General features: G+C 39.4%; 2 protein-coding genes across 5 annotated transcripts; one reads left to right on the top strand and one right to left on the bottom strand.

Moving 5' to 3' along the window:
* Nucleotides 1–175: 175 nt before the first annotated feature.
* PAK1IP1 (PAK1 interacting protein 1) lies at nt 176–8,711 on the bottom strand. Its single transcript, XM_065830974.2, has 10 exons — nt 8,382–8,711; nt 7,446–7,608; nt 6,471–6,591; nt 6,301–6,375; nt 5,304–5,356; nt 4,686–4,831; nt 4,497–4,594; nt 3,056–3,155; nt 1,334–1,460; nt 176–700 (listed from the first exon to the last, which is right to left on the bottom strand). The coding sequence occupies exons 1-10, from the start codon at nt 8,442–8,444 to the stop codon at nt 540–542; spliced, it is 1,107 nt and encodes a 368-aa protein (XP_065687046.1). The 5' UTR covers nt 8,445–8,711; the 3' UTR covers nt 176–539.
* On the top strand, nt 8,012–18,560 carry LOC136097989 (tRNA selenocysteine 1-associated protein 1-like). 4 transcript variants are annotated; one of them, XM_065830977.2, is made up of 10 exons: nt 8,012–8,277; nt 9,624–9,805; nt 11,237–11,317; nt 12,334–12,410; nt 12,506–12,642; nt 13,255–13,386; nt 14,268–14,387; nt 16,603–16,801; nt 17,533–17,578; nt 18,175–18,560. In XM_065830977.2, exons 4-10 carry the CDS (start codon nt 12,381–12,383, stop codon nt 18,309–18,311), a joined length of 801 nt encoding a protein of 266 aa, XP_065687049.1. In that variant the 5' UTR covers nt 8,012–8,277; nt 9,624–9,805; nt 11,237–11,317; nt 12,334–12,380; the 3' UTR covers nt 18,312–18,560. The 4 variants fall into 4 exon arrangements, with proteins under 4 accessions (XP_065687049.1, XP_071660681.1, XP_065687048.1 ...); XM_065830976.2 differs by lacking the exon at nt 8,012–8,277 and adding an exon at nt 8,626–8,725; XM_065830978.2 differs by lacking the exon at nt 8,012–8,277 and adding an exon at nt 9,197–9,359.
* The last annotated feature ends 4,136 nt before the right edge of the window (nt 18,561–22,696 follow it).

Below are 22,696 nucleotides of genomic sequence, written 5' to 3' on the forward strand. Positions count from 1 at the left end.
GTCTATGTATAACTCCATGTCAAAAACTGGAAAGTACGATTTTTTGTGAATGTATGAATGGAATGTGATCATCATATTTTAAATAATTTTAACATGTTCTTTCTTACAGTAGGAAAAGTAATAAATTACAAAGGCAAGATCATATTTTGAGTCAAATGAACAGTAACTTCAACACTAAAATGAAAAAGTGTGTTTTTAATATATGCATTTAAGTGAGACAAAAATGTAAAAGACAGATGCAGCTATTTTTATTATTTTAGCTGGCTTTTTCAGAGCCAGTTAAAAAGTGTATGCTATTGTTAACAGAAAAATATAAATATTACATATCATGAAGTTATTTTTGCCTCATTCACTTAAGAAAAGTTGCCATCTCTTTTGCTACTTCTGAGAATGATCAGTCAATTTATTAGGGTAAAAACATTCATTACTTTTAAACAACAGTTTGGAGGTGTATGTCCTGTCAGAAGTTTACATCCTTATAAAAACTATAGCAACACCAGCATTTACTTTTTTTCAGGAGAGAAAGTAAGTAGCTGCCTTCATGCTGAGCTATTCCGTTTCTTTTTCTTCTTTTGCAGTGGAGCTTCCAATATGGTCTTCTCTGGAGTAACCTTTCTCTTTCTTTTTGCTGTTTTATCACTTTCTTGAGTCCGACAAACTTTGTTTTTCCTGACTATTGATGATTTTTCATCTTCATTTGCTGAAAAAAGCAGAAATTAATCACAGTGATGTATGTATCCAGTCTTTTTAGTATAAAATGGCACAGAGACGTATTTGTATCTAATTTTTAAAAATGAGTTATACATTATTTTTTATTTACAGTGCAATGTGCCATTTATGCTAGTTTTGCCTGTGGTATGAAAATATCTGAAGACCAAGGATGTAAGTAGATTATGATACAGGAAAACAATTTAAAAAAAGCCCAAACCCGAAACAAAACAACACACTGAGCCAGACTTCCTAAGGTTGTCCAACTGCATTGGCCTCAGAACTAATTTTGCTTACAGGAAAAAAAGACAGGCAGTTCTACCGAACTGTTTATTCATTTCTTATCTGTCTCAAAAGCTTCGCAGTGTCTTCCTCAGTTCATTATTCCAGTAAAGAGAAACAAACTTTGATGTAATAGAAGTTAGAACAAGCTTATGTCTTCCAACATAAGTGCAGGCTTGAGACACTACCAGATTGGGAAGGATATCTGTATCACCTGCCAGTGTCATATCCCAAATTCTTCAAGATACCAAAACTTTTTCCAATGCATATAGTAAAAAGCTCTCACTTAGTAAACTCTGTTTCACAGTCACATTAACAACTGAAATACACACAGCTCTGTTACCTTGAGATGATGTTTCAGCTTTCTCAGAATTTTCTTTTGTTTCTGAAGCTTGGTCAAGCCATACTGCAAGACACGTCAGCCTAGCTTTGGTATTGACTTCACACAGTAAAGATGGCACATCTTTTATCTGAAGATAATATAGAAAAAAATAGAAAAATATTAAGTATTAATTAAGATAGAAAAAGCTTAATTAAACATTACTTATGTTTAAGTTTATTGCACTATTTGAAGTGAGAAAGTATCTTACTCCCCACCTTCCACTTAATTTCTGGTGCCTAACAATGTTTAGAACTAGAGGCTGTTAATGGCCACACTGTTACAGTCCTGCTCCCGGTATCATCCTCAGTGGTGGTTTTACAAAAAACTCCCGTATCTTGATAAGTACGATCAGTGGGTTTCAGGCACATGGGCATGGGGGTAGGTTTAACACCAGAAGTACTTAGATGAGTCACAGATGCACACACACAAAAAATTGTTAATGGTTTCAGAAGTTCCTCCACAGCAAAAGGTATTTTTTGTTTCAGTGAAAATCATTTGAATTAAGTTATTGCATCAGATTCCTTTTCTCCCTCACAAAGACAAATCTGCTGATTAAAAGTAATCTCTTCAGACTATGTTTCAGTTTGCTTAACTGCAATTTTATCAGGCAGCTCCGAGAATACTTGAGCAAATGTCCTATTACAGATACTGGGGGGGAAAGTGTCACAAGGACATGTGCAGCATAACAGAATCAAGCATCAGAAATTACTTGTATTAGGATATTCTGACTCACAGAGCTGGAGAGAGCAGCCCACACAGTTATACAAAGTTTTACAAAATTTTGCCTGCACAGCAAGAAAATAACATATTTGGCCAAAATAAAGACAATGTTACAGGGAAAGTTAGAGTTCCCTCATCACTGTGTCAATTATGTACAAGTGGAACAGAAATTTGAGGTGAATGGAAAAAAGAGATTTTCACTACTGCACTTAAAAGTATAAAAATAATCAGGGAGGATGAAATTAAAAATGGGCAAATTCAGACAAGATATCTAATATGAATAAATGTTGAGAGATATATATCTGATCTATTCAGGATACTCATACTGGAATATAGTAGATATTTTATTACTAATCATTACATTTAAAAAAATCTTATTATGATTTCAAAAGACAAACCCCAGATGAAACAATAACATGAAAAACTTCAGATATGATTCCTTGTTAGAACTGTGCTACTCAGAATTGCTTGAAAACACAGGAAATAAAAGTATCCAGTATATAAATGTGTTTGAATTTTTCAAAAGGACAACTTTTTAATCCTACATGAAGAACCACCACCCCCTGAAAACATACAGCTTGTGTTCTTTTACGAGTAGCAACAGTCATCAATGTTACAAAAATATATACATATATAACTGATTAGACAGTCATAAGTCTGGCCAGGTAGGTCTACAAGGAAGAAAGACTCCACATAAAGAGGAGATGAGACCTCCATAATGTTGTCTGATTTTGTATTTTGTTTAAAAGAAAATTACAATCATAGAAAAATATACAACTGCATAAAAATATGTACATAGACATGCTCATCTCTACTGAACATAACACGGAGGAAGATCAAGACATCCAGATTCCAAGCTAAATTTCCTCAGTGATTTAAAATTAATCTTTATAAGAGAACTATCTGCAATTTTGGTTGTCTGATATTTTTCCATAAATGTAACAAGCAGTTTAATAGACCAACCTTATTAAGATCCAGATTCCACATTTTAATGTAACCATCACTGGATGCAGTAACAATAATGTGTTGTCCTTCTCTTTCAAAACTATAGATATCTTTTATTCTGTGAAGAAAATGCAATACTTTGTTACATTACAGCATGGCAGTTCAGAACAGTAAGCTGACAGAAATTAAAGATGAATAGGCAACAGTCTAAAAATCAGTTTGAACAGAACACCCACAAATGACAGGCAGGAACTCAGAACAGTAATCTGTTTTGAGTGCTGTCACTTACAGTCAGAACACTTGCCATTGCTGGGCTTGTTAGGATTCAGTTCTGAACGCTTTAATACTTTTAATACTTTAACCACATCAATGACATTTTAGCTAATGCTTTTGTGTTTTGGACAAGTATTTGGTATTTTACGAGAACAGATAATATGTGATTACTCCCTTGTTGTCTGGACTGAATACAACTGGTTTGTTTTATTTAAGCATTCTAAAGAGCCAGAATCTGTAAAGACTGGTTAAACATTCCTTAGGTCTTACAGGAAAATATTGGTACCAAATTTCAGAAACACATAGACCATACACACAGAAGTATGCACCTGTGTGCGTCTACTTTTGCACACATGCACATATATAAATAAATAAAACCATATACATGCATTCTATATAAACCCAAGTAATTTAGCAGAACCTTTTCTGTTTTGCTTTCCTTACCTGCCACCTTTCCAATTCAAAGCTTTGATATACCAGGGTGACTAACCTATAGTTCTAGAGACATCATCAGCCTCTGAGCAATTCCACCTCAGCCAGAGGTGGGTGCCCTATTTCACGCCTTGCAACAGGGATGATGAGCCTGCTGGGTAGTTCAGTTACATGGACTGATCAAGATATGACAAGAAAACATCACCAGATGTCTTTCTACCAAATTTGCCTGTCCAGTACAGTCCAGTTTTGTAGCGGAGCACTTGGAACACTGTACAGCCATTTTCATCTATCTCCTGCCTGATAAGCACTACCGATCCCACTTCAGTTCTGATACAACAAAGCTTTGGGAAGGAAAGAGGGAAATATGACCTTCTACCTGAAAAAAAAGGTTAACATAAATCCATGCCAGTATATTGAGATATTATATTTAAGACATCTATTTAGATTTGATCTTTTGATCTTACAATGAGACCGAAATATTTTTATTGTACTTAGATAATAAATTTAGAATGATAATATTTCTAATTCTATACCCTGTTGTTTTTGTAATGTGAATGGACAGCACAGTACTTGCCCTCACACTAAAAGCAAACAAGTCTGTCCCAAATTTGGAACTTAGCACATAAGTAAATTTACTTTCTGTACTAAAACAAAAACAGTAGTAAAATATGCTGAACATTACAAGTCACTGAACTTCACTGAGTACTCAGCATTGCCGTAAATATTTAAATAGTAAATAAATATAAAATACCTGTTTTCATGGGCTTTAAATTCACAGAGGCATTTTTGAGAGTCACAGCTGTAGAACCTTATCATTTCATCATCTCCAGCTATGGCAAGGACAGAATCCTTGGAATGAAAAAAAAAGAAATTCAAGTCTGATTAATTTCATGTGTTCTGAACTAGGTAATTTCCCAGTACCTCTCTGTTTCGTACTTACTGTAACAAAAATAAGTGAAGAAATTCTCTTCTCTGTTGTGATAGTGCCAGTGATTGAAGCTGTGTCAAGTTTGTAGATATCCACTTTATTTGTTATCACGGTCACATACCTTTCTCCATCAGGGGACCATTTAATTATGTGGGCATCTGTAAACATTGATACATTTGTAAACACACGTTCACAGGTCTTTTACACTCTATATTGCATAAGAATCTAAAAATAAGAATCTTTAGAAGCTACTAGACACTTTTCTACCTAAATGTGAGAAAAATGCAGGAAAAAAATCAAATAACCTAGAATAAGCAAGTGAAACTATGCTCTTAAATGTTTATTTCTGATTATCAGAAGCATATAAACAAAAAAACCCCACATTTATTTAAATGTCCTGACATCACATTTAGAGGAAAAAAAATTACTTCAGTGTAACTATGTTTTCGTTTTGGTAAATGATTATTGCTAAGGACATAAGCTTACATATGCTTGCTGGTACATGTAAAAAAGTTATTGTGAAAGTTGCTTGCAATTAACTGACTTGTTGCTTCAGTCTACTTTTCTTTACAGAAAAAAATAAAATTAACTAATTCCACTTTTTCCGCGAGTTTAGACTGATAAACTCACTTTGCTTCAGGTTTTTGATAAACGCTGATCGTCCTTCTACAAGATTCCAAGTTCTGAAAGACAGCAATAAATAATGTGCATTCTGTTTAAAAACAGTACAGTGAAACTGAAGTCCAATCTGCTGACATGAGGCATCCAAAGGAAGCTTTTAAGCATCTCTCTGCATTTTACTGCCTTCTTAATGTAAGAGAAAATGATGACTTCATATATCACTTGCACACAATACGGAATTTGGAATATTTCTTTTATAAACCGTCAATACCAATTTGTGCTTTTAAAATAGCATTTTATATATTTAAAACACATATATACAGCAACATGTACACACTCACAGAGGAAAAATTACTTTTCTCACACTAAAAAAAACCTGATAGCTTTCAGAAGTTTAAAAAAATTGTGTTCCAAAATGCAAATGTATTTACACATCTACAAGTGACTACAAAGAGTCAGAGCACAGCAAGAGGCTAGGAACAGCTAAGGGAGACCTTATCGCTGTCTACAACTACCTGAAAGGAGGTTGTAACATGGAGGGCACTGGTCTCTTCTCCCAAGTAGCAAGTGATAGGACAAGAGAAAATGGCCTCAAGTTGTGCCAGGGGAAGTTCAGATTGGATATTAGGAAAAATTTCTTCACGGAAAGGGTTGTCAGGCATTGGAACAGGCTGCTAAGGGAAGTGGTGGAGTCACCATCCCTGGAGGTGTTTAAAAGGCATTTAGACAAGGTTCTTATGGACATGGTTTAGTACTAGAGTTAGGTTATGGTTGGACTCGATGATCTTGAGGGTCTCTTCCAACCAGAATGATTCTAAGAGTTTAAAATATTGCCGGTACCTAGAACTTCAAAAGACAAACCAAAAGATCTTTGAAACATTTGATGTCAAACTATGTTTTAGCAGTGTTGCACTGTCCAGTCCCAGCACGGAATCGTTGCTTATAAGAATTTACTAAAAGTTACTGAATTATGATTCTAAGTATTCCTTCATCAGTTTCAACTCACCTTAGTGTTTTATCTGTTCCTACTGACAAAGCTAATTTCCCAGAAGGATGAATCGACAGAGATGTCACATGCCCCCTGATAAAAACAAAACAACGTATTAGCCACATACATCATTTACAAGGAAAATATAGATGAAAACGTGTGTGAATATGCAGAGTTAAGAAACTCACTTATGCGCCTTAATGGATTTCAGGCATTCCCATCTCTTTGTGTTCCAGATACAAATGAGTCCATCTTCAGCCCCACTCAGTAGATGTGCAGTACCATAGAACTCCAAACAAGTTATTGTGCCTAGAAATCCAAACCAGAGCTATTAACAATATTGTACATACTGAACAGTTATCACACAGAGGATAAAAAGGATATAAAGCTACTGGAGAGTGTCCAGAAGAGGGGTACAAAGTTGATGAAGGGTTTGGAGAGGAAACTGTATGAGCAGTAGCTAAAGTCACTTGGTTTGTTCAGCCTGGAGGAGACTGAGGGGAGACCTCATGGTGGCTACAGCTTCCTCACAGGGGAAAAGGAGGGACAGGTGCCAAACTCTTATCTTTAGTGACCAAAGACAAAACCTGAGGGAGTGGCAGGAAGATGTGCTGGGGAGGTTTAGGTTGGACATGAGGAAAAGGCTCTTCACCCAGAGGGTGGTGGAGCGCTGGAACAGGCTCCCCAGGGAGGTGTCACGGCCCCAAGCCTGACAGTGTTCAAGAAGAGACTGGACAATGCCCTCAGACACATGGTGTGACCTGTGGGGTTGTCCTGTGCAGGGACAGGAGTTGCACTCCATGATCCTTGTGGGTCCCTTCCAACACAGGACATTCTATGGTTCTATGAAATCTGAATAATTTCCTAAGTATTTCTTCACAACCCCCCCAAATTTTCTTGTTATATTCAACCACTGATGTTCTCTAGCAGCCCTGCTGCAGCCATACACGTCTGAACTGCATCTTGTCCATTCTTTCAAACAGCAGTACTCAACCACTGTGGCGCAGGTGACACAGAGCTTCTATCAGTGACTATCATGGCTGCAACACCATCATTATTAAAGACTTAATTAAAAAAAAAATCAATTTCCTTCTTCTGGCAAGGGCCAGTTTTCCACCTATGTTTCTATCATTAATGCTTTTTATTAAGAAAAGCTCCCTTACCATTGTGCTGCAGCAGTGCCCCATGTTCTATCTTCTTTTTCATGTCATAGATTTGGATTGTCTCATCTCTGCTCCCAGTGACCACATATCTGTTATTCACTGCTACTGCTGACAATGAGGCAGAGTGGGCATGATGTGTAAAATCAGGGACAACCTTCCAGGACTGTAAATGAAATACAAAATAAACAGGTCTTTCTGAAACTTCCTGTAGTGAGCTTCTACTTCATCATCCTGTATTTTTTTTTTTTAAACCAAAACCCGAAAAAGTATATGAGTAAAATGCAAAAGCATTATACTTAGCTATAAGTGTAATGGGATCTAATTGAGTTAATGTGGTGTTAGGAGATTAGTCCGAACGACTTAAGTGCGCAAACTGCTTCCTGTACTCAGTGTTGGGCTTAATTGAAGCTGTGTGAGGAAAAGTATCTGCAGAGAGATAAATCTCGTGGACAACGCAGGCAAGCTCTCCCTTCTCCCACCATTGCAGACTGGAGACACGCCTTCCACCTCGCACCCGCCCCCCCAGAAACAATGTGGCATCAGTCCTCTGCGCAGCCGCTCCTCCTCAGCTTTGCGCTGACAGGCTGAGAGGAAAGAGCTGGCAGCACAGCCCCTCGCACCCACGCGGCCGGCCGCCTTCCGCAGCTCCAAGGATCCACATCTCCGGGGAACCCTTCGCGCTTCCCGGGCCGGGCAGCGGGGTGTCCACGGGCCGTTCCCACACCAGCAGCGAGGGGCCGAGCCTTGCGGCTGCGGGTGCCTGCCCCGCCCCCGCCGCGCTTTAATAGCCCACCCGGCGCGCCCGGCCCCTCCACTCCGGAGCGAGGAGTCGGTGAGTAGCACGGTGCGCTCCGGCGCGGCATTTCTCTCCCTCGGGGCGGGGGGGGGGTGGCGGGCGGCCGTTGGGTCGCAGCTAACGGCCCTGTTTGCTCTCACCTCGGTGGGCCGCGCGGCGAACCCGAAGAGGACCTGCTCGTAGCAGCCCGCCACCAGCTCCATGTGCCGCTCTCGGGGCCCTGCCGCCCTCGGCTGAGGGTCCGTCTTCCGCCCTGCCTGCGCCCGCGCCGGGCTGGGTCCGCGGCTGGCGGCCGGCAGCGCTCGCTGTGGAGAGAGCCTGCGGTCTCCGCCAGCCGCTGGGGAGGGGGAAGTGTCGGGGAGGGGCGGCGAGGCCGCGGGCTTGGCGGGTCAGGCTTTGCGCGGGGCAGCCCGCGCAGGAGGTCCTCGCGGGGCGGAAGACGTGTCTCGAGTTGCTGCTGATGGCGACGCGGAGGATGAGTGGCGTTAGTGCTGGGATCGGGGCGGGGCGGGGAGAAGCGCCGTGATCAAGGCCGGGGTGTGGGGGCTGGCGTCGGGGAAGGGGGCGCGAATCCAACTAGTACGTAACGGGAGGGGATGCGGGGGGGGCGGCCTCCTCCCTTCCCCTGAGGCCTCAGAGCTGCTGCTTCACGGGCGGCTGGGCCGCGGGCCTGCGGGGCGGGGAGGCCCGGCGGCCGTTAGGCCGGAGCGCCCGTTGAACCAGCCTCCCCGCCCCCACCCCGGGCGCTGCTGGGGGAGCGTCGCGGCCGCTTTCAGGGCCTTGCGGGCTTTTAAAAATCATTATTACTTCGTTTCTTTCCTCCCCCCCTTATCTCGTAGCAAAATAAACGGGAAGCGCGGTCTAGACGCCAGTGTGGCCGCTGCGGAGGCCGCGGCCGGGCGGGGCGCACTACCTTGCCGTGCGCCGTGGCCTCTTCCTGTCGTGCCGTGTGGCTTATAAAAAATGCGTCACTGCACGGTGGTGAGGCTCGGGCCTGGGCTTGTGGGGCTGCTCGGCTGAGGGTCACCGCGCCAGCTTGAGGCGATTTGGGATATTCCCCCCCCCAGCGCCTCATGTGAGCGAAATTAATGCAGGGGCAGCTTGTCCTCCATGTTTGGGTGAGCAGTGTTCGCGCATGTGGTTTTACTTGTAAAGAGTTTAATCTGTCTGTTTGCCAGTACAAACGTTAAAAGGTGGAATAAATGGGCTAGTAAAATGTGTATGTAATCCAGTGAAGGAGCTGCTTGAATTCTGGAGGTTGAAACTGCCCCACTGCTTAAATAATAAGCTAGCTGTGACTGTAGCTAGAGTTAAGGCATATATAGGAAGTATAATGTTAATGCATACTGTTTTAACTGCTTTTAAATGTTGTTGTTTTATAGTGAAAAGATCAAGAGGCAACAGTCAAGATCAGACGGGGAAAGAGTACAGAAACATAGTTTCGCATAAAAGTCTGTGGTAACTGCGATTGAGAAACAACTGCATCATTTGCCTTCTGATAGTCCTTTGGAATAAAACAGCTTTGTAGTGTACGCCATCCTCTGTTAAATCTGCAAGAAGACAGGTAAGTTTAAAAAAAAAAAACAAAAAACCCAAAAACAAACAAAAAACCCAGAAACCTCAACAAAACAAAAAACCCAACAAAAAGCAAAACAAAAAACTCATTATGCAGCTGTAAATTCAATGATTAGTATTTCAGTGTTAGAACATGGAGGAGCTTATGGTTCATTCTAATAAAAGTAATACTTGAATTACAGGTACATCACTATGGGTGTTTTTATTAATAATGACCTTCTTTAACAGGAAGAACTTGATGCTTATGATTCTTTATAATGAGCACAGCTAGGTTTAGCAAGAGGGCATATACTGACTTTGCTAGTATATACCTGTATTTAAGGGTTTGTTTGTACTGGACTATTTTTATGGCTTTGAATGGATGTGGGGATGAAGTGTATGGTTTTGCTGAATAACACCATGCGTGGGTGCTCTTGTGGTATATGGGTATCCTGTGTCAGGTTAGCCGAGTGCGTTTTAGAAGCAGTGCCCTGAACTGTTGCCCTGTGTGGACAAGCCTTTAAGGCATTACAAACACTCTGTATTTATTGTATTATATATACACACACACACACACATTTTTGCATGGAAGCAAAGATTAAACTTAAGGAATCAAGTATCTGTGTAGAAGGAACAACACCGGCTATGGAAAAAAATCAGTGGTGAGGAAACAGTTGTGTGTAGATATAAAATATTTTGCAAATGAAGTTGTTTTGCGCTGACTTAGGCTCGTTGGATTAATAGGGGGAAAAACATAAAGGATATTACAATCAAGAAAGATTTCAGGAAAGTTTCTCAGTGGTTTAGTGACAGTAATAAAAGGTTATTCATTGTGGTGAACTCACTGGCAGTGAGAGAAACATGTATATGGAAGAAGCAAAAGAGAAGACACACCTAAGAAAATGTGAAGAGAATGATCACATTTATCTGTACTGTGCCCTCTTCCATCTTGTATGTCTCTTTTTTTAGCACATAGGAAGCAACACTTGTTTCAGCTGTATCATTTGTGGTACAAGTAAATCAACTTTTAATTTGGCTAAAAGGGGAAAAAAACTTGGAGGGGTTGTACAAAACATTGAAACCTCTGTTGCTTAGTTTAACTGTTTTAGAACACGAATCTTCTGAATTACTATGTTAGATGTAGATGTTTCAGAAATAAGGATAATGTATAAGTGACTTAAAAGCTCTCTGTAATTTTCTTGTGCTTTGAACAGTGGAAAATCTTTGGATTATTACAATTTAAGAAAGTGAAGACGACTTCTGATCATCCCATTGGCTGTATATCCTTATTTCTGCTGCTTTAGCAGTGACAAATCAGAAGTTAAATTTCTAAGTTCTGAATACTAACATTAAAGATGTAAAGTGGAGTAAATATCTTTGAAAGTAGTTCTTCTCAAGTTTAAGATTCTTTCTTTTTGTTCCTCCCTGACATCTCTTTCAGCGGAAGGACTGCAACAAACTGAACCTGTGCAACCATATCATTCGAGAAAGGACGAAGACAGTTTGAATCATGGCAAGCCCGGTAAGATCATTTGGTCAGAAATTCAGGCTTGCAGTGCCTAAATGGATTCCAGAACCATACTCAGAATTCCTAGTAATTGTAAAGCTGAAATAGCTAGCTTGCTCTGAGTTGGGTGTTCCTTTAGTCCTGTGATTTCTTCTGATAACGTGGTAATTGGTGGCTGTCCTCTGGACACTTAATCACATCAACTGAAGCAGGTTTGGGGCATAACGTTAAGCTTTGCAGTTTGGATTATTTGAGCATGAGTTCATCTGAAGGACCTTGCACATAACACTCTCTATATAAGATACATGTAGAGGTGTTCTAGAGGAAGAACGTTAAAGCCCGCGTAAGTAAAAAATGCTGCGAAACACCATTCTTATTTTTGGAAGTACTTGTTCTTCACAGTCTTAAGTGAGGGAGGCAACCTGTGTTAACACAGCTGTTGTTTCCCTCCTCTTTTGTATAGTTGCCCCACTTCCTTTTTAAACTGTGGGGTTTGGTTTTTTTTTGTTTTGGTGGTGTGTGTTTTTTTTTTCTTTTTTTCCTCCAAGAGGCACTTCTTACGCCTCTTTGTTCCTGGCCTTGCATCTGGGTTTGAGTTTTCTCTTAGCCAAGCTAGTGCCTGTTCCTGGTCTGCTTTCTCATGTTCCATCAGCTGGCCTCCTGTTGTTGTTCCTGGCCTAGGGGAGTGACTCACAGCTGGGTAGTGAGGAGAGGCATCTCACATAGGAGAAGAAGGATTCCTACCTAGATGAGGGGAGATAGGGACAGCCAAGATCCCTTCTAGGCAAGAGTGATGACTTCGCTGCCTCTTCATCGTTTGGACGATGCTGCTGCAGAGTTTTTTGAGTCCTGGAGCTCAAGTGGAACACAGTCCAGTCCTGAAGCTAATTAACATTTAGGATTGGCAAACATCAAAGGGCTGTCTGCATTTTCCCTGGTTCCAAGAGGAGGCTGTCAACCCTTTAGCCAGCTTGACAAGTCAGGGGAATATGGCTGTTCATACAATCCTTTGGCTCTGTTATTTTTGCCAGGCGTTTTCCCCAGAGGCTGCTTTCCCTCATGGGAGGCGGAGGGAGAAATGGGACCCCAGGCTTCTTTCAAGGGCAAGGTGAATATGGGGAAATCACCTGTGGTGATGGGGAGTGGGAGGGAGGAATGTAAATGAGGCTAAATATTATAAAGGTGATTTTTTTCTCCCAACAGGACTTGATGGCGAAAAAAAGAGAATGTCTCCAGGCCTACAGCTGGTGGAGAACACCGCAGAAGAAACGGAAGAAAAAGAACAAAGTAAAACCAGCAAGAATAGAGTTTGTCCCTAGTAGTACTAATTTGTCAATCAGGTAAAGGAGAAGCTGTGACCCTTTTATCTGTTTGAATTGATAGTGACTAGTGAATGCCATTACTTACTTTTAAAATCCTGAAGTAGCACACCAAATGTGCTATACACTTAAGTATTGCTTATGGAGATCTATTGCCAGTAGAATAATGAAAGTTTCTTTGTAGTGTGTCTCACGTGATCACTGAGAAGTGGTGATAAGGTAGTCCTAGTTCTTTCGAATCATGGCTGTAACTTAATAGCTTTTCTTGGTATTTTTATGCCTCCTTCACCCTGCCTTCCCCTCTTTCACCCTGTTCAGGCAATAAATATTTCTTTTTAAAACCAACTTCTAAATTTTTTTTTTTATATATAAAATGGGTTTCTGAAATGCTCTTACTACAAAAGCAGTAGAATGGACTCAGAAACTGAGAACTGGAGTGATGGCATTGCAGTTCTGGACATTACTCAGCAGAGTTTTTCAGTTAATATTGTTTTCACATTTTATCTCCTTATTTGTCTGGTGTATCCTTATTTGTCCAGTGATAACTACCTGCTAATATGTTAGATATTTTAATGCTTCAGTCAGCTACCTTAGTCTCAGCCTTAACAGTTGTTCTCTTTTATCTTCTTGAAGACCTGATTATTCAATATTTGTTGGGGAGCTTACTCCTGAAGTGGATGACTTCCAGCTTTTTGACTATTTCCTAAAGAGGTATCCCTCATGTCTTGACTGCAAAATAGCAACGGACCTGCTGGGATATTCCAGGTAATGCTTGTGAAAATGTATAATGCTGTCAATATATTTGCTTCTATAAGTAATACGTAAGAACTTGTGTTGAAGCTGTTTTCTGTATCTTCTTTAGAGTCAGGAGAAGACATATTAGTCTCTAGCATCACTTTTTTTTTTAACAGCATGGGTCCTTGTGTTTTAAAACTTCCTGGTTTAAACAGTTGAAGTGATAAGCTTCAATTTAGACATGCTTATCTGCATTAAATAAATTAAATGGTGGGAGAAAGGAGAGACATGCACTGAAGTCTGTGCAGCTGTGCTTACATACAGCAGTGAGTCCACTTAGTCATCTGCAGTACTGAAGACAAAATTATTTCTTTTTTACATGTGGGGGAAAAGTGTAAGGCCTGGTAAATTGTAGGAGGTTGGGAGACTGAACCTATTAATATTAGTAAATAAAGCCTAGCAGGAGTTAGATTGGCCAGGCAGTGAGTCAAGCAAGGGTGAGTGAGTTTGCTGTTCAGACAGTGCTGAATGCAGTAGATAAATTGAAGAAACTTAAGAGAAAACAAGTATAAAAAGAATGTTAGTGCTGTACAGTGATAGAAGTGGGTTAATGCTAATGAATAAATTAACTGCTGTAAGTGCAGAAATATGGAATCTGATTACTTACACAGATAGTAATTAAAATGTATTTGCTCACTCTCAGCAAATTGCATCTTAATGCTATCAAAGAACAAACATTTTTGCTTCTGGCCCATGTGTTCTGTGTATGTGAACATGCCAGAGGTTGCTTAGGTAATGGAAGCTATAGTAGCTACTATCTTCTGTTTTTGTAGAAGACAGGGCTTGAATTAATTAGCTTTGTAACTGTTATGCATACTAGAATTTGTTTTTTTCCCTTTTGAAAATTGTAGAGGGTATGCCTATGTCAGATTTGGTGAGCAAGGTGATCAGATGAGGGCACTGCAAGACTGCCAGAATGCACCAGGTCTTGGCGGAAAACGAATCCGGCTGAGCATAGGAATTTCTAAAAGGTAACAATGAGTTATGCATTGATACAGTAATACTGAAAAATCAGATTCTTGTAGCTCTGCCTTTGTAAAGTCTGTGGCTCCTGATGCAGTCTACAAAAACTAAATACAGAAGCATTGTCTTTTGACTCCCTGGATTAATCAATGTATTTCAGGATTGCTGGGGGAATTCACTTCTTTAACCAGTCTGTGTAACTTGAGCCTAGCTGCTGTTGTAGCCAGCCTTAATTCTTATAGTAATGAAACTGAATGCATTAATAAATATATTTTCCAGGTTTGGCCCTAAAGAAAGTAGAAGGGCACAGCAAGTGGTTTTGTATGTTAGGGTGCTCTTCTAGACTTTTCCCTCTAGTTTAATAGTAGGCTGCAGAGGAAGAAACAATCTTAAGTGGAAAAATACAGAATACAGAGTGAAGAAACCAAAGGAGGTGTTGCTCAAACTGTTTGTTTGGAATACTGTTCTTTGGTTTTCAATTGATTGGGGTAGCACTGAAATGGAAGTTGATTAGTTTTGAGGGTTTTTCACTCTGCCAGCTCAGTTATTTAGGGCAATTCAAGTCTTTGAGCAGTTAGAGAATTGGTACCAAATTTGATAAACTTTGATCAAGGATACAGAAAAAATTACAACTTCTAACATAAAACAGTTTCAGTATATTTGAGGTTAGCCTGTGCATTCTGTTAAATAGTAAAAATAACAGATTTTTTTTCTTTGCCCTGGATAATTCTGCAAATGTCACCTCTTTGCTTTAGAATGGAAATGCTCTTATTCGAGAGCACTGTCCAGAATTGCTCTGACTACATTATTTTGAAAGCAAGAGGAGGTCACAAAGAAACAGCAAGTTTCTTCACTTCTGCTATACTGAAGAGTGTCAGCAGTGTTTTCTGATTTTTCTTTCATACAGAGACGTATGTAGGAAAGAAGCTGGAAGCAGAACATGTTGAGACATCATGTCACTTGTTTATTACAGTAGCAAGACAAGAGTACTTACTTATTAGAATGTATATGTACCTTTGCAGTAATGAAACAAATGTAGGTATTAAAGTACACATCAGTAATCTTTTTTTCTGAATGGCTGAGTACTGTACTCTCTTAGCATCAAAATATGCAGCCATAGTAGTTTGTCATTAAGTCATTTATATAGGCATCTCTATGTTTGGGCACCTTCAGTCTGTGTTCTTGACAAAAAGCCCAGATATGACTTCAGTGAAGTGGTGATGCAGAGAAATTGGACTTTGCAAATGCAGGAGGTATACCTGTTCATAGTAAAGAAATCTCTAAGCATAGAGGATTTTTTTTTTTTAATGTGTAGCTGGTTATCTGAGTGCATTTCTTGTAGTGTACTTCTGCTTTTGGACCTTGGTTGTAGTACAGATAATACTTGAGTACTGATTCTTGTCAATAGTGTGAAGTTATCCCTGAGAACCTGCTCAGGAGAGTAGTGAAAACTAATCAGCAGGCCCATTCGTTTTAAGAACCAGTGCATTTTGTCATTTCCTGCCGCACTGGTTTCTTGCTGGATAATGGCAGTGCTGACTTTACCTGACAGCTGTACTTTGGCAACTGTTCATGGACTAAAAATTGAGCAGGTGGAGGTAGCCATGCCAAACTGGTAGACAGGTTGCCTAGAGAAGCTGTGGATGCCCCATTCTTGGCACGTGTTGAAGTCCAGGTTGGACAGGGCTTTGAGCAACCTGGTCTAGTTGAAGGTATCCCTGCCCATGGTGGGGGGGTGGAACTAGATGATCTTCAAGGTCCCTTTCAACCCACACCATTCTATGATTCTTCTGAAATGAATAATCTGACTTCATATAATTGTTTCTAGAAATAATGAGTTAGTATTAACCAAACAAAAGATAGAAGGGCTAATTATGACTGAATGCATCTTTAAAGCAGCTGTGCTTGATGTATGTCTCTGGTCTTACTAAATAAGTTTTTCAGCAGCTTGCTTATAGATACTAGAAATACTGGAATACAGATAAGTGTCATGGCTTGAGTTAATCCATGAAAATAATTGCTCTTGGTATTGGCAAGGGTGAGAGCATTTGCTTCTGTATAAATATGAGATCTCACAGTGACTTACCATTGCTTAGGTAACTATTCAGAAAAGCTTCCTTTTAAACTTTGAAATGTGTAAACTGGAAAATTGTGTAACTTTAGAACTGGATTTGCAGCTTATTGCTCTCAGACTCTTAACTGTATAAACTTCTCATGTTTCAGACTGAAAGCAGAATTCCAGCGGTACCCGTCGTACAACTATAATGACTATTACCAAGATTATCAGAACTACTATTCCTCACAGTGGAATTATGATCCTTATGCTGATTACAACTACAGCTCCTATACTCCCTATGATAGCATGCAAGCTGTTGGAGAGTGTTCTTTAGGAGATGCTGTTATGGCCCCAGCTGTTTTTGAGGTAATGATACTATATACTTTTTTTGAATTAATAAAAAAAATCTCAAATAATAAGTTGTACAAGTTGTGTAAGTCAGAGCAAAAAGTGGTCCTGAAACTGAAATAATGTTTTCTGCTTAGTGTGGAGGTTGGAATAGCAGGTTTCATTCAGAGGTATCTTTAAGTGCTTAAGTAATGTATCTTTAAAATTAGATCTTTACACCATTATTTGTTAATGTATGCCAAATAAGTTTTGATGGCATAATGGTGTAGGCTTTCGCTCTTCCTTTTGTTCTGAGATAATTTGCTAAAAGCAAATTAAAGAATTATTGTAAGGTGGTCTTACCTTAAATCAGCCAATTTATCAATTACAGCTTCCAGAAGTTGCTTCCAACCTGAACTATACTATGGTTTTCTTAAAATAATAATAAAAAAACAAAACAAAACAAACAAAAAAAAAAAACAAACAACAAACCAACAAACAAACCAAGCAAAGGGGGAAAAAAACCCCAAAAAACAACAACAAGGGGGGTGGGGAATTAAAGAAAGACACCCCCTGCCCCCCTGCCGAAAAAAAAAAAAAAAACACCAGCAAAACTGCTACTTTCCCCAACAAATACAAGCCCCCCTGCCTATTTTTGTAGCTGTGGGAGAAGGGAATGGTTTGGGAGTACAGAATTATTTTGGGCTTGTGATGGTTTAAAAAATAGATTATGATTAAACTTAAGATATTTTATTATTTATTTTTTTTAGGAAACTTCAGCTATGACTGAAATCAATGATGACCTGATAACTGAAGGTAATGATTCTGTCCTTGCAACTTGAATTTAGTTAGACTTGTGCCCTTTACCAATGCAAGCCAATGACTATTGGATGAAGACTGTCTTATTCAGCTATTGTAATGGGATCCTCCATGGGGTTATAGCTGAGATGAGGTAGGATTTTAAAGCTGATAGTGTACACCATGTCAGGTAGAATGGGACATTGTCAACAGCACTTTTGCACTTAAAGATAGGTACAAAACTTACAAAACGTAATTGTTGGGCCTAGAAGGTTTGAAGGCAGTTCTGTGTATAGACACATGTTAGTGTTCAGAAACTTTATCCTGCCTAACACATTTTGTATAAATGAATTAAATGGCTTTTTGGAGAGTTTGTTAGTTATCATTAAATCTATTCTTTATCTTGAAATGCTGATATAGTCCTAGCATACTAGTACACAAATTCCAAAAGAAGCTGGACTTGACAGGTTTGTTAAAATTCTAGCTGGATAAACATCTTACTACATTGACTGTTAATATGTTTTTAGACATTTAATAGATTTTAGACATTTACGGTTTTTGTGTGCATGCCTCCCAAGATCTGACACTTGCACTTACCAGGCTTTTATTTTCAGATCCACAGCTTTACTTGGATATTGATGAAATGAACAGACAATTTATCGAGACAAGTGAAGAACTCTATGATTCCCTCATGAATTGTCACTGGCAACCTCTGGATACGGTCACTTCTGACATCCCCCCTGCTATTTAAGTGTCTTATATAGCATGACCGTTATGACCAAGGTGCTAAAATTACATTTCTTCTACATTACTCTAGATCATAAGTTTTAAAGCACAATGATAGGCTGAGTTTTTCTGTTATGCTTTTGACAGTTTCTGTAATTTTTTTTGTCCATCAATTGGAGCATCTTGAAATCATGTAAATATTCTAGAAATGTAAAGAGTTCAATGGGGTCTGAAGATAGACTTGACTGTGTAAATAAAATTTTGTTTCTGCAAACCTGCCAGTAAGGGATTTTACTTACATATGTTAAGCACATTCTCTTCTGGCTTGTGGAATTTAGCTGGAGGCAGTAGGCATATTTCACCTGGTTTTGGTATGGGCATTGGGATGCTGTTGAAAACTGACTTTCATGTATTTCCAAGTTATCTAGGCAAACTTTTACAAGCTCTTAACACATTTGCTTAGATCGTGTGCGTATTTGGGAGACACTTGTAGGGTTTGTAATGAGAACACTTGAGCCCATTCTTTCTCCTGCGGTCTGCTGCTGCTAGCTATACTACTGTTGATCTGCTAGATCAGTTAGAATTTCTTTATCAATATGCTATTTTAAACATACAGAAGGACAAACAGCTGCTATAGCTGCAAACATTCCAAAGACTAAGGATGATCCCTACTAAAAATTTTATTCCTGCACTTCTTATTATTAGTCTTCTGAACTGACACTTTACAGCAAAGAAACTGGTGTAACATAACACATGTTCTTAAACCTAAAAATTCTTGGGGGAAAATAAGTTTCTTATTTAAAGGAAGGAAAAAATAACCCATTTGGAATAAACTGTCCTAATAACAGCTCCTCAATTAAGTTGCACCCTATGCTAGACATCTCTATAATTTGTTCAGTCTTCATGCTCAGGTGTTTTATAGTGATGAAGTCATAATTTTAGTAGGATGACAGTTTTTGGTATTTGAGGACATTAGGGGAGATAGCAATGAGGAAAGTTCTGCAACTTCTGAGTGGTTTCCTCTAAACTGTTCTCATCTTGAAATATTTTCCACTCACAAGGGACTACTTAGGCCCATGCATATGCAAAAGTTATTTACTGCTTAATGTACATAATGATAACATGAGTTAGGCTGGAAACAAAGGTAGCAGAAAATTATCATAGCTAATAGCTGTGGAAGGTACTAAAGCTAGTTAACACTGGTACTGCCATGTGTGTTTTGTGGGCAATCTAAACCATGGTTGCTATGATGGCAGATAAGAATCAAGTTCTCTGACTTTTATATGACAATGTAATTTAAGTGGTAGTCATAACCTATATGCTGTTCTTGAATTTAAAATAAATACTGAATTGCTGAGTGATGATTTGGCACTGGCAGGTCATTTCTAGCTGCTGACCAGAATATCCTTCTTGGCACAGTTTAATTTCAGCTAGGAATACATCAAAAGTCTTGCCCACTAAATGTAGATGCTCTAAAACAGAAAAGGCTTCTGTAGTACTGTAGGAGGTTCATTCTTCCTGGATTTTGTGCAGATGTATATGTAGATAGAATTCAAGAAACCTCATCTAGGAAGAGGGAGTAGCATTGCAGTTTCAGCAGCTATTGCGCTGCTTTGGGGAGGGCTAGTTGCAAGGTAGCTGGGAGCTTCAGTTTCTTGGGTGAATGTTTACCATGTGTGAAATGGTGAGTCTTTGGAGGGTAATGGTAGGGAGGTTATTAACAAGGATGTGACAGGAAGTGGAAAGGGAATGAAGCAAAAAGAATGAGTGGGAAAGGGATGCCTCTGCATGTATAGAACTTCAAGCAGACCACAGTAAACTCCAGATAGTAGATGCAGGCCCTTTGGATTTGGATGGAAGTATTAAAGCTTCAGAAGCGTACAGGATTTGATGCCACTTCAGTTGTGCAAAGCTGTGGTGCTTGAGCTTGGTAGTACAAACTAGTCTGCTGAGAAAAGGGTTTTGTATCTAGCAAGCATGTTCACCACAAGCAGCAAGGCAGTTTCCATGTCTGTGCCTGGGTTATATCCTGATTTGAAGTGGCTTTGCATAGCATCACCTAACACTGTACTTAAGTTGCAGCAAGTAATTTGTGGAAACCTTTTATTGTGTTGTCAATTAAAAATGATGCTAAGGATGTGTGTTGGGTCAGCAGATACTATGGGGTATCTGCTGATTTTTTGTTTGTTTCTTCTCATTTGGGAGATTGATCTGTGTGTCACTTACGTAATGAATGGCCCTATTAGCCATGTGATTTCACTTAGTCCAACATACTCTCACCACAGTACTTAAACCTCAAAGTCACAGTTTGTAGCCACCTCATTTATGCAGAGTTTTACCTCTTAACAAGATCTCTACACTCTGTGTTAGAAACTGTTTTCAGACATGCATGCATCTTCTATTCCAGACTGTAAAGTACACAGAGTTAAAATGTTGTTTCTGTAATGCAGTGAAAGAAGTAGTTTGGGCCATTAGTTTTCCAAACCTGAGAGATATTGGGGGTGTGTTTTCATCTAGTCAACACACAAGAAAAATGAGGTGAGGAGGAGAGTCTTGGTTGCAACCCATGTGACACTGTTCTAAAATAGCTCTCTGACCTCTTTTTCTGTCTCCTGAGTCTTACTAGTCTGTTCCTCTTTCCAGTTAGGAGTGCATACATGGGATCAAGATGGTGTGTGCAGTGCACGTTCTTAACTGTAAAGGCATACCGAATGCTAAATTTCTTTCTGTATTGGTGTGTTACCGACGAGCCCCAAATACAGGAGAAGGCGAGTGCATCAGAACTATTAGAATGCATTGCTGAGACTTTTTACTGAGTAAACTTAGAGCTGTTCAACTACCAGCCTGTATTTGGTAGCTTGTACCTGAAAATACGATACAGGTGCCTGCCATCAATTCTGCAAAGATGTGATTGCAATGGGAACATTTAAGAAAAAAGTCTTATAAGCAACTTTTTCAACACCACGATATTTCACTTCTGGTTGCGTTTTGTCTCTGATTTACCCAGCTGAAATGTAGGTGTGTTTTCTAGTGGTTTATTTGCAAAAATATCGGGTTCTGGTTTTAGAAACTCTTCATTGCACCTAGCTGCCATGGATAGTGCCTTTACTCAAAACTTGCCAATTTCTTCAAAAGGATAGTGGTTTTATTTTCTACTACTTATCTGGACAGGCTTTATGATGATGGTTTGAGGGACTACTAATCTGCAATCAGTGAGCAGGAAGAAATAGGCCAAAAAGGGTGGAGTACTTAAAAGGGTACAAAAAGATTAAATGGTACTTAAGACAATGAATGTTTCTTTTTGCAGGGATGCTCTTGGACCAACAGCTTCTTTCTAGTGCTACCTCAAAGTAACTTGCAGATATAAGTCAACAGGGAAGACTGATCAAATGGTGATGATCCCTATAATTCTGCTGGATATATATATTTGCCTTTTGTTTTGTCTCATTTTTAATAACACTTATTTACTTCAGTGACTCACATCAATAGATGTTGTTTGACTACATCAACAAGTATTTGAGTCATGAGTGTCATTAAAGGAATGTAACCATATTGAAATTATTCCAAATAAGTAAAATGAAAGTAAAATAAGTAAATAAAGCAGCACTTGAATTTACAGAGCAAACATAGAGTAGCTGACTTTGACACACACATGGAGGAGAACATCGTGTCTACAGGTTACCTCAATATACCTAGCATGCATCAGAAAGGGAATTTTGTTTAAAATTTGCCCAGCTCTTACGTGTCCAGTGCAGGAGTGATTTTAGTCAGTTCTTCACACAGGTACCATTTTAGAAGTCAGTGTTACTACTGATGAATGTCTGTTACTAAAGGGCACAGTTCATATCCCTTTGCAAATCTCACTCTTCCCATAGTGGAAATAGTGTTCCTTCCCCTCCTTAGTTGGAACGTAGCCTGATAACAGCTTCCTAGACAAAAAGAGTTACAAATCCAGGCTAAAATACTATTTTTCTTGTATTTTGATGATAATATTGATGTAGATTTTTTTTTCTTTTACAAGCATATTGTAGAAGTAGAGCCTCACCCTAAAATTGGTCCACAGATGTAACACACCAGCAGTTTACATGGGATGAGGTGGTTCTTGGAGGTCACCTCTAAACCCATGTGTTCCATGCCCTGGGCTGGACTATCTATCACTACAAGCCATCCCACTGCACATAAAATTGTATTTGCAGTGGTACGATAGGAGAGGAACAGACTGTGGAGTTCTGAACATGCCATTCATGGGTACAAATATCTGCAAAGTAATTCCGCTCTCCTGGGATTTTGAAAATGGTTGTCTCCTATAGACAACCATGAAAGCAATACTAAGAAATTGAGAAGGAGCAAGTCATGTAGGAGAACTGGGAAGATAACAGGTTAAAAAAATCCAGTATGAAACAAGCAGCA

Source organism: Patagioenas fasciata, chromosome 2 (genome assembly GCF_037038585.1).
Source record: "Patagioenas fasciata isolate bPatFas1 chromosome 2, bPatFas1.hap1, whole genome shotgun sequence".
In the NCBI taxonomy this organism is placed as follows: Eukaryota; Metazoa; Chordata; class Aves; order Columbiformes; family Columbidae; genus Patagioenas; species Patagioenas fasciata.